This window comes from Delphinapterus leucas, chromosome 1 (assembly GCF_059928025.1).
Source record: "Delphinapterus leucas isolate spDelLeu-1000000601 "Yukka" chromosome 1, BTC_Dleu_Yukka2, whole genome shotgun sequence".
NCBI classification, from domain to species: domain Eukaryota; kingdom Metazoa; phylum Chordata; class Mammalia; order Artiodactyla; family Monodontidae; genus Delphinapterus; species Delphinapterus leucas.
In genome coordinates this window covers 150,749,209-150,761,799 of record NC_143129.1, presented here as the reverse complement: position 1 = coordinate 150,761,799, position 12,591 = coordinate 150,749,209, and the positions used below count along the sequence as shown (strand labels likewise).

General features: G+C 35.7%; 1 protein-coding gene across 3 annotated transcripts in view; it reads right to left on the bottom strand.

Moving 5' to 3' along the window:
* SPATA6 (spermatogenesis associated 6) overlaps nt 1-12,591 on the bottom strand; it is a 171,875-nt gene that overhangs the window by 26,239 nt on the left and 133,045 nt on the right. For all 3 annotated transcript variants that reach the window (XM_022575641.2, XM_022575640.3, XM_022575642.2), the window contains exon 12: nt 5,220-5,311. In XM_022575641.2, coding sequence (XP_022431349.1) covers nt 5,220-5,311 — 92 coding nt within the window. The remainder of the gene's footprint in view (nt 1-5,219; nt 5,312-12,591) is intronic.

Sequence of the window (12,591 nt, the reverse complement as noted above, 5' to 3'; positions counted from 1 at the left end):
GACTAAACTATGGTCTAATAAAATCTGTAAAGCATTTTGTATCTTTAAATATACCACACAAAGATAAAATGTCATTAAAGACATCAAAATTTACTGATAAATTATAGCAGTAATTCTCAAACTTTAACACACATCAGAGTCATCTGGAGGGCTTATTACAACTCACATTACTGAGCCTCACCCCCAGAGTTACTAATTGAGGATGTCCGAGATGGGGTCCAAGAATTTGTATTTCTAACAAGTACCAGGGTCATGCTGATGCTGCTGGTCTAGGAACTACACTTTAGAAAGCACTAAATTAGTGGCTTTTCTATAAAACTGTAAAAGCTTCGGGAAAAAAATTGCATGTTGCCATTTATCTTCTTTTATTATTCACAGAAACTATACAGTAAACATTAATAGAAGTCTATTCAAATGAATATACTGAAGACTGGTTACTTATACGTGATTTACTTCCCCTCTCTGAGTAAGGATGTGCAGAAATGAGCCACTGACAACAAATAAGTTCTAACAGCTTTCATCATTATTAATTCCACTGTTGATTCCTTATCTAGAGATATTACTAAATATCACAACCATAATATGTGATATTTAATAATAAAGAGTTTCAGCAAATGCAACTGATCATTATTAATAAAAGACCCAATTTTAATATTTGAACTGTTTTTTTTTTTAAAATTGAGCTCCTAGTACGTCAGAGACCTTGATGGGCAGTCAATAAACAAAGGTAAGCAAAACATCTGTGCCTCACACTTAACAGAAGGAGTCAAAACAGACATATAATGAAATGGTCACTATGAGATAAATATTGCTAATTGAAATTATATATGTGAGAGGAAGTGGCAGGATAAAGGAGAAAATGACTAACAGTCTGCTGAGGTCATAAAAGGTATCTCAGAAGAGGGAATAACTTGAATTTAGTCCTAAAGAATGAGTAGGCATTCACTAGATAAACAAGAAGACATTGGTTATTCCAGACATCATACTGTAACAGAACCAAGGCACAAATTAGCCTGAAATATCAATAAAAATACCAGGTAACACAAAATCCAAAGAATTCAAATTAGATTTGAGCAACATTTTCTCACTTAAAACTGAAAGCTTATTCTTAGTTATTCAAGAGACTTAAGTCTATATATTATTTAGACTTTTTTTCTTTCATTTATTAGTACTAAAGACATCTTGGTAAATTTACCAAGTTAATCAGATAGTGAGCAATGGGCAGGAAATGAAAACTATAGTCAATCTGTGTTATTCAAAAATATATAGTCAAAGTTTAAATTATTCAGTTTGAGATTCTGTTATAAACAATTTCATAATTAAAGCATTTATATTGAGCATATTCTTACTGTTAATAACCTGCAAAACATGCACAATAGAAAACAGTTTATATCAATAGCTAGTTCCATAAAAGAACAACACAGCTAAAAATTTGGGGTAATAGTCATAAAAGGCCAAGTCATGTTCTAAACATGAAATTAAAATTATTTTTATCTTCCCCTCTCTTTTTGTGGCCAACTCCCATCTACATGAAGCATCACCTCATGCCTGGTCTTTAGTTAGGACTAATGATCAAATTGAATAATGATGCCAGAATTTCTCTATACTACAGTATAGAGAAATTCCAACATCCTGAAAACTGAAGAAATTTGAAAAATATATAGAAGGTACTAAAAGGAGAAAGAGCATCCCAGGGCCCTGGAAATTGGCAAGGCTACCATAGCAAATGCCTAAAATTTTCTGAAACATACGCAATATGAAAGTTGAAAAGGACGTCTTCATGGGTAGTAAATTCTTTCCCCAATCCAGCTCTCAAATCCTAAATTATTGGACGTAAAAGGTCACTTAATAACTCCTTGATAAGAGATTTCTTTCAAGTGAATTTCATTCTCAAAGGTGATAGAAAACACAGGACAGCTAGCACGGATAGGCTGATGCCCGGAAGATGAAATAACAAGCACTCTAATTTGCCATTCTGCTCTTCCTGCAGAAAACATGGAACATCTGCTGTACTCCATGGCTGATAGCCACAATATATATCTAGATCATAAGATAAAGGATTGAGTCCTGGGCATAGTTTTTCCTGGGAAAAATATGAAAGAAAATAATTTCTATCTCTTCATGAATATTCTCTATTTGACTGTCATTATACTTCTCTTCAGTTCTTTAAACATAGCTGCTACATCCCCAGGGCTGCCTCAGGAGGTTTCTAGTAACTCATTTTTCATGTGTATGGATCACACTTTACTGTTTCTTTGCATGTCTCATAATTTTTTGTTGAAAACAACAATTTAGATAAAAATTGTAGCAATTCTGGGTTCTCACTCATTACCAAGTTGTTTTGGATTCTTTGTTTAGTGACTTGCCTGGACCTATGCTGTGAAGTCTGTTTCCCTTGCACTGTGTAGTTGCTGGTGTCTCTTCATTTTTATTTTTTCAATTTTTGTTTCTATTTTTAAGCCTGGCCTCCTAGGGGTTGCCCCTGCGTCAACATAGCTTGATGACCAACAAATGATTGGTCAGAGTCAATAATCCTATAACGTTTCCATCTTTTGCCAGTGGACCTATGTGTGGCTTAGGGAATACATTCAAAGTTTATCTGGTTGATAAATCTGCCCTAGAACTTGCTTTCTGCCTTCATAAGGCCTCACACTCAGCCATGGAGTAGTGGCTCCCTAACACGCTCTCTGGTCTCTCCTGAACATGTTTACAGCCTTATGCATACACATAATGTTCTAGACTACCAGGGATACATAGAACTTTATCAAGGACAACTGTGGCTATCTTGTCCTTGGATATTTGTTGTCTGCCCCAGTAAGCGGTAAGTAAGACCTCAAGCCCTCCCTTATTGTTTGCCAGTGGGATCATTATTGTTTCCATTAATCCCTCCACACATGAAATTTCCTATGCTATGCGCCATATAAAGTCAGTCCCCTCTGGCAGCAGAGCTGCCTGTCTTTTGGTGTGACTGCCTCAGTAGAACTTTTGTGCTGAGGAGCTGGGGGTTGGGGGGTGGGGACTGGAGCTCCAGGCAAAATGCCACAGACTCCTACTGCTCTCATTGAGCTTCAGTAGATTTTCTTGATAAACCCTTCTCAATTTGTTATATTCCTTTGGTCAATTTCCAGAGTCCTTAAATTGTTGTTTTTGACAATTCTGCTCAATTTTGTTGCTTTCGGAGGAGAGGATTTGCTGAGCTCCTCACTCAGCCATTCCAGAGGTCCATGCAGACTTCCTCTTGACCCCTGTGTCAATGGATGTCTGCAGAGGGGTAATTTTTAGCCAAGATCTCAAGTTCCCTCTTGATTTCTGCTGATAGAAGCCTTAAGGCAAGCAAGTGGGTGACTACTGTGACTGCGGGTTCTCTCATCTTTGAGATGGAAAGTAGAATTGGGTGACTTCTTGGCCTACTATATAATATGACTTAGGGATAAAACTAAAATAATACCCTGATCAGTTAAGTAGCTTCTGGAGCTAATAGCAAAGACACTCTTATAAAATGTCTTGAAGCACTGACCATACTTGTCCTATTGGTCCAAGTATGTCCTACTGGTCCAAGAGAAGCAGCAAGGAATATAAAGTAATCTCAGAAATGTGTAAGCAGAACTTTCCTAATGCTCTGCTTAACTCTCTCACTTGAGAGGTACTAAAACAGTCTCAGGTGACCAAAAGCTTAGCCATTAACATTGCTTGGTGAACTGGAAAAAGAACCAATACTAAGGTTTATGGCAAACTTTAAATAGAAACCAATGCTTTTCAAAATATGGTCCTTATATTACCTTCACTAGAATCATTCATGATACTTTTTAAAATGCAGATTTCTAGGTCACACCTCTGTATGTTAGGAACCAGAATCTATGGAGGTAGAAAGTAGAAATCTATATCTTTAAGAAGCATATTATACATACAAAAGTTTGAAAATCAGACCCTTTGCTTTATCAACCCTACTCACTTCTTACCCCAGTGAGAATTAATTATGTGGATACAGAAGGCAAAATTGGGATGCTAATCCATATACCGGAAATCTAAGAATTAGAAGTTTAAGTAACAACAATAAAGGGTACAAATTCTTCATCAAGGTATGCACTTCCTTGGCCCTTCCTTTTCCCATTTGGATTGCTTTTTCTTCAAACTCATTTAAAATACACTACTTTCCTTCATGAGAGACCTAGGTTTCCTCAAGGATGGGAAGCAGTAACTTTGGACAGGAGTTCAGACTTATACTCTGTGTAAGGGACAAAAGAAAAAGTCCTCACATGTTTATGGAATGCCTAGCCTAGCTTACCAGGGCAAATATCAGAGATTTCAGTCCAAAACACCAGTTAGCAATAAAACATATTCCATTATCTGGAGCTTTTTTCTTACACTTGTTTTTCAGGAAACTTAGGAAGGTGGAAGCCATATAGTAATCAGTGGCATAGCATCAAAGGCCTCAGAGAAACTTTAATTATATAAACTCACAATTTACATTCAGTTTTTAATACCACACTTAATGGCAATTAACATAAAGTTTTCAAAAGTCTTCATGAGATTTGCTAGTATAATTTTGCAAAAACTGTATTATTACTAACATTTCTGAAATTTTAGGCTAGAAGAACTGAATTTCTCTTATTAACATAAGAGAAAAATAAAAAAATAAAAATAAAAAAGGCTTACTCATGATCTAAATTTTTTTTTTTTTGTGGTACGCGGGCCTCTCACTGTTGTGGCCTCTCCCGTTGCGGAGCACAGGCTCCGGACACGCAGGCTCAGCGGCCATGGCTCATGGGCCCAGCCGCTCCGAGGCATGTGGGATCTTCCCGGACCGGGGCACGAACCCATGTCCCCTGCATCGGCAGGCGGACTCTCAACCATTGCGCCACCAGTGAAGCCCTCATGATCTAAATTTTGAAACCTGTTGTTTACTCATCTATTCAGGATGAGAATAAATACATCCTGAAGTAAGTCCTGAATATGTGGATTTGCAAGGCAGCCAAATACACTAGAAATCTTAAGTAGGATGAAAGGCACCACCATTAACTGACTATATTTGTTTTCACTGAAAATTTTCAGTAAGGCAAACATTAAAATACTATAATAGGATTTTACATAGTTAAAATAAAATATAAATAAATAAATATTGAGTCTAAATTTGCCACAAATCCTGCATATTAAAAACCAGGTTATTTTTATACTAACTATGAGAAGATCTCTATACACTGTATTAATCAAGCTCATACCTATACTCTGGGTCACTGTCATAGGCAGAGTCTCTATATAAAAGACCTCTTTTCAATTCCAGTTCATCTTCTTTCTCTGGGTCTCTCTCATCCTGAAAAATTTAAAGATTTCCATTAATTTATTTTATAATTAAAATGACACCCATGTTTCTGTGGTAATTGTTCTCCCCCTCCCCCAATGAAAGGAATTGAATTAAATGCTGGATTTCTTAGGAAAGGAACAAAAGGGTTAGTGAGAATTTACTATTCTGTTCAATGAAACTAATACAGTTTTATTATAGTATTACTAATACTGCTTATCAAAGACTAGAAACACAGTAGATGTTTCTTGAATCAATGAATAAATAGAAATGGATACTGTGTCAAGATATGTAATAAGATGTGTAGTAGGTAATAGCCTACACATTGTTATGTGGACTCCTAAAAGATTATACCTGCACTCTGAAAAATAAGTATTTGGGAAAACTATGTAAATCTAAGCATTTTAACACATACCTATTACTTACGAAGGAAGTGATTTAGAATTATTATGTGTACACCAAAATGCAGTAACAAGCCACAAGAAGTAAAAATGAAAGACAGGGTAGTTGGAATCAAAACACACGGCTCCTCCTCCTTCTATGCGCAGGCTGTTCTTTACTTCTGAGAGACCAACTCAAGGGCATAAGAAATAGAATTCTAAAGAGATAGCTTTGTAAACTATGTCATTCACAGTAAGGATGTTCTTACATATGGTAATTTTATATAATTTAGTATCAAATATCTTTCTCAACTACTAGCTAATACCCTTTTCTGTAGTCAAACAGGAACAGAAATAAAGAGAACTGATGGTAAAAGGAACCAGTAAGCACAGATTGCTGTAGGGATTAGTATTAATAAGGTGCTCATTCACTTTATGTAAGAAATCAGCTGAACAAAGATTATCAAAGATTAGATCACTCCCTAACACCATACACAAAAATAAGCTCAAAATGGATTAAAGACCTAAATGTAAGGCCAGAAACTATCAAACTCTTAGAGGAAAACATAGGCAGAACACTATGACATAAATCACAGCAAGATCCTTTCTGACCCAGCTCCTAGAGAAGTGGAAATAAAAACAAAAATAAACAAATGGGACCTAATGAAACTTCAAAGCTTTTGCACAGCAAAGGAAACCATAAACAAGACCAAAAGACAACCCTCAGAATGGGAGAAATATTTGCAAATGAAGCAACTGACAGAGGATTAATCTCCAAAATTTATAAGCAGCTCATGCAGCTCAATAACAAAAAAACAAACAACCCAATCCATAAATGGGACAAAGACCTAAATAGACATTTCTCCAAAGAAGATATACAGACTGCTAACAAACACATGAAAGAATGCTCAACATCATTAATCATTAGAGAAATGCAAATCAAAACTACAATGAGATATCATCTCACACCAGTCAGAATGGCCATCATCAAAACATCTACAAACAATAAATGCTGTAGAGGGTGTGGAGAAAAGGGAACACTCTAGCACTGCTGGTGGGAATGTGAATTGGTACAGCCACTATGGACAACAGTATGGAGGTTCCTTAAAAAGCTACAAATAGAACTACCATACGCCCCAGCAATCCCACTACTAGGCATATACCCTGAGAAAACCATAATTCAAAAAGAGTCATGTACCAAAATGTTCATTGCAGCTCTATTCACAATAGCCAGGAGATGGAAACAACCTAAATGTCCATCATCAGATGAATGGATAAAGAAGATGTGGCACATATATGCAATGGAATATTACTCAGCCATAAAAAGAAACGAAATTGAGCTATTTGTAATGAGGTGGATAGACCTAGAGTCTGTCATACAGAGTGAAGTAAGTCAGATAAAGAAAGACAAATACCGTATGCTAACACATATATATGGAATTTAAGAAAAAAAAATGTCATGAAGAACCTAGGGGTAAGATAGGAATAAAGACACAGACCTACTACAGAATGGACTTGAGGATATGGGGAGGGGGAAGGGTAAGCTGTGACAAAGCGAGAGAGAGGCATGGACATATATACACTACCAAATGTAAGGTAGATAGCTAGTGGGAAGCAGCCGCATAGCACAGGGAGATCAACTTGGTGCTTTGTGACTGCCTGGAGGGGTGGGATAGGGAGGGTGGGAGGGAGGGAGACGCAAAAAGGAAGAGATATGGGAACATATGTATATATAAAACTGATTCACTTTGTTATAAAGTAGAAACTAACACACCATTGTAAAGCAATTATACTCTAATAAAGATGTAAAAAAAAACAAAAAAGATTATCAAGAAAAATGATTTTAAAAATTTGGTGATGGCATGAAATTAGGAAGAGAGCATTCAGTTAAAAAATGTAAGCAATACATAATAGAGCAAGTTTTAAAATCACAGAAACTGTGAATATATATTTAGAATTATTATAACTTCTAGGTGAATTGAGCCCTTTTACTGTTATGAAGTAACTCCATTTATTTCTATTAATGCTTTTTCCCTTAACATTTTTTTGGTTTACCATTGATATAGCTACAATAGCTTTCCTTTAGTCAGTGCTTGGATGATATATATTTGTACTTTTATTTTTAACTTTTCCTTATTATTATGTTTACATCTTTTTCTTAAATAGTATATAGATGGATGTTGCTTATTTTTGTCCAGTCTGATAAGCCAATGAAGTAGAGCATTTACTCTATTAATATCACAGAAAATGTAATCACCTGTAATGAGTACAAAAGACACTGCAAAGGAAAGTGTAAGAAATAAGACACTATGTTAATATGTTTTCTTCAGAAATAGAGTATATTGCAAGAAAAACTGAATGAAAGAGATGTAAATGATGTTGAATTTTAAAATTCTATCCTTGGAAGAAATATTAATTTCTAGATTATATGATAAGTGATATCAGACATAAACATAAATCAATATTCCTGGTTTAATTTTGTCAATACAGTTGAAAAAAATAATTTTTGACCAGGAGTAATAAAAAATGTAGACTAAATTTTAAAAGTTTATATATGAAAAAAATACAAAAGGGCCTTAGAAATCTGAACCTCAATTATTCATTGAATAATACCCCTATTTTGAGCTGGGTACTTACTATCCTAGACTCTGTGAGGATAGAAAGATGACTAAGACATGATTCCTGCACACATGTGGAATAAAGTTTGTCTCTTCTGTGAATCTCTATGAGTAGAATGGATCAACAGGTAGAATTATTATAGGATATAATAAAGGACAAAATGAGGAAGAACTGCCTAATTAATAGAGCATTCTAAAAACAGAATGACTGTCGTAAGAGGGAGTAAGGGCACAATCACTAAAGCTATTCACATAGAGCACTAATACCTATCTAGAATCAAGGAATTCAGGAAGGAGAATTCTGCCCCAAGAAACAAAAAGGACTATATGGCCTTCACGGTTATTCTCTTCAAATTTTAAGACCATTTCGTGACATTTATATATATTCAAACACATACATATCTCTTATAAGCATCCTTGTGTAAGCTTTTTTTAAAAAGATCAAGTTATAAAAAAGCAGAGAGGCAACCAACATCATACCTATCATAAGCCATTAACTATGACTAAAACAAGTATTAGAAGAGGTATATCATTCCCATTAGTGCCAGAAAAATATATTTCCGGAGCATAGGGAAGTGATTCCCCTCTTATTTCTCACCGACATTCCCATTTGTCCACATGTAAACACAAGAAAAGATGGATGACATCAATATTTGTTCAGTTCCTTCAAGGTATCTAGGACTGAGTTAGGTACTTCTTAAATGAATATCTTGTAAGCCTTCAATAACCTTATGAAAAAGGTACTGCAACTTGGAAAAATTAACAACATGCCCAAAGATACAAGTTATTAAGTGGCAGAGCTGGAACTTAAACCCAGATCTAACTTTATTTACATTATACTCCCTCCTGAAATGCAAGTAAGATGGACTATAAAATAAAAATCTCCATTCCAAACCATTAGATTATTCTCCAGTATGAAAATTAAGCTCAAACTCTTTCAGCTAATATCTATTCAGTTCGTTTTTTATGAGGGTATTCTGAAATAATTTAGCCCAGAAGAATTTTTTTTAGGATTTCCATGAAGAAACAGTTTTCTTTCAGCAAAAGTCATTAATAAAATGACGTACTATTAGAAGAAGCTGTGGGCTCTCCTTCCCTGAAACTGGCAGTAAGTTAAATGTTCTCTTAAGATTCCTGTCACCAATGATCACTATCTTATACATGTAACTGACATCATTCTTAGAACACCCCTGGAACAAAGAAATAAAAGATACCCATACATGCTTGCAAACTGAAAAATTTAGGACAACAGTGATTCAATAGTCTATGATAGGGCTTTCCTGGTGGAGCAGTGGTTAAGAATCTCCCTGCCAGTGCAGGGGACACAGGTTCGAGCCCTGGTCCGGGAGGATCCCACATGCCGCGGAGCAACTAAGCCCACGGGCCACAACGGCTGAGCCTGCGCTCTAGAGCCTGCGAGCCACACCTACTGTGCCTGCATGCTGCAACTGCTGAAGCCCGCGCGCCTAGAGCCCGTGCTCCGCAACAAGAGAGGCCACCGCAATGAGAAGCCCGCGCACCACAATGAAGAGTAGCCCCCGCTCGCCGCAACTAGAGAAAGCCTGCGCGCAGCAACGAAGACCCAATGCAGCCAAAAATAAATAAATTTTAAAAAGAAAAGCAGCAGCCAAACCACAGCTGCAGCCAGTTAAAAAAAAAAAGTCTATGATAAAGCAAGAACTAAAAGGTAGTCATCTCACTAATTAAATAGTACTTAATAAAACATACACCTGTCATTCTCAAATGAAATTCTCATATATAGTTTAAAAACCTATAAGATGTGTTTCATTGCTGTCAAATTCAAAACACTATTTATAATGAAGTGTGTACAAGAACAAGAATTCCAATAGAATTTAACCACTAGTTCTAATTTGCATTATCACCCTGGACAATTAATGCTTCAATTTCCTAAATCGTAATGTAGAGAAAATTTAGAGTTGTTCAAAGTCACAAAGATAAGAAGTTGCAGAGCTGGCCTTGAACCAGGTTTTTCTAATTCTATAAACTGATTTATATTGTAAGTATATTAGAGGATAATAAAGACTAAAGGGAAGACCACTTAAAGAACACTTAAATGCTAATTTTTACAAACTTCTGGAGGCAGAGTGTGGAAAAGCATGTGTGATGGTTAATTTTATGTGTCAACTTGGCTTAGCCATGGTACCCAGACATTTGGTTAAACATTATAATGGATATTTCTGTGGCACTTTTATGGATGAGATTAACATTTAAATTCACTGGATTCTGAATAAAGCAGATTACCTTCCATAATGTGGGTGGGCCTCATCTAGTCAGCTGAAGGCCTTAATAGAACAAAGACTGATCTCTCCCCAGGAAGAAGGATTTATGCCAGCAGACTGCCTTTTTTTTTTTTAAACTTTTTATTTTATATTGGAGTATAGTTGATTAACAATGTTGTGATAGTTTCAGGTGTACAGCAAAGTGATTCAGTTATACATATACATGTATCTATTCTTTTTCAAATTCTTTTCCTGTTTAGGTTTTACATAATATTGAGCAGAGTTCCCTGTGCTATACAGTAGGTCCTTGTTGGTTATCCATTTTAAATATAGCAGTGTGTACATGTCAATCCCCAACTCCCCAAACTATTGCTTCCCCCGACTCTTCGCCCCCCCCATAACTATAAGTTTGTTCTCTAAGTCTATGTTTGTTTTCAGTTTCTGTTTTGTAAATGTTCATTTGAATCATTTCTTTTTAGATCCCACATACAAGGGACATTATACTATATTTCTTTCTCTGTCTGACCTACTTCACTCAGTATGACAATCTCTAGGTCCATCCATGTTGCTGCAAATGGCATTATTTCATTCTTTTTAACGGCTGAGTAATATTCCATTGTACATATGTACCACATCTTTTTTATCCATTCCTCTGTCGATTGCATTTAGGTTGCTTCCATGTCCTGTCTATTGTAAACAGTGCTGCAATGAACACTGGGGTGCATGTATCATTTTGGACCATGTTTTTCTCCAGATATATGCCCAGGAGTGGGATTGTAAGATCATATGGTAGCTCAATTTTTAGTTTTTTAAGGAATCTCCATACTGTTCTCCATAGTGGCTGTACCAATTTACATTCGGACCAACAGTGTAGGACTCCCTTCTCTCCACACCCTCTCCAGCATTTATTGTTCATGGATTTTTTGATGATAGCCATTTTGACTGGTGTGAATTGGTATCTCAGGGTAGTTTTGATTTGCGTTTCTCTTAATAATTAGGCATGTTGAACATCTTTTCATGTGCCTCTTGGCCATCTGTATGTCTTCTTTGAAGAAATGTCTATTTAGGTCTTCTGCCCATTTTCTGATTGGGTTGTTTGTTTTGAAGATATTAAACTATATGAGCTGTCTGTAAATTTTGGAGACTAATCCCTTGTTGGTCACTTCATTTGCAAATATTTTCTCCTAATCTGTGGATTGTCTTTTCGTTTTGTTTATGATTTCTCTTGCTGTGCAAAAGCTTTTGAGTTTAATCAGGTCTAATTTGTTTAATTTTGTTTTTATTTCCATTACTCTGGGAGACAGATCAAAAAAGATACTGCTGCAATTTATGTCAGAGAGTGTTCTGCCTATGTTTTCCTCTCTTGACACTTTTATTCAACATAGTTTTGGAAGTCCTAGCTATGGCAAACAGAGAAGAAAAAGAAATAAAAGTAATCCAAATTGGAAAAGAAGAAGTTAAACTGTCACTGTTTGGAGATGATATGATACTATACATAGAAAATCCTAAAGACACTACCAGAAAACTACTAGAGCTCATCAGTGAATTTGGTAACATTGCAGGTTATAAAATTAATACACTGAAATCTGTTGCATTTCTATACACTAGAAATGAAAGATCAGAAAGAGAAATTTAAGAAACAATCCCATTTACCATCACATCAAAAATAATAAAATACCTAGGAATAAACCTACCTAAGGAGACAAAAGACCTGCACTCCAAAAACTATAAGACACTGATGAAAGAAGTCGAAGACAACACAAGAAGATGGAAAGATATACCATGTTCTTGGATTGGAAGAATCAATATTGTCAAAATGACTATAATACCCAAGGCAATTACAGATTCAATGCAATCCCTATCAAATTACCAATGGCATTTTTCACAGAACTAGAACAAAAAATCTTAAAATTTGTATGGAGACACAAAAGACCCCGAATAGCCAAAGCAATCTTGAGAAAGAAAAACGGAACTACAAGAATCAGGCTCCCTGACTTCAGACTATACTACAAAGCTATAGCCATCAAAATACTATGGTACTGGCACAAAAATAC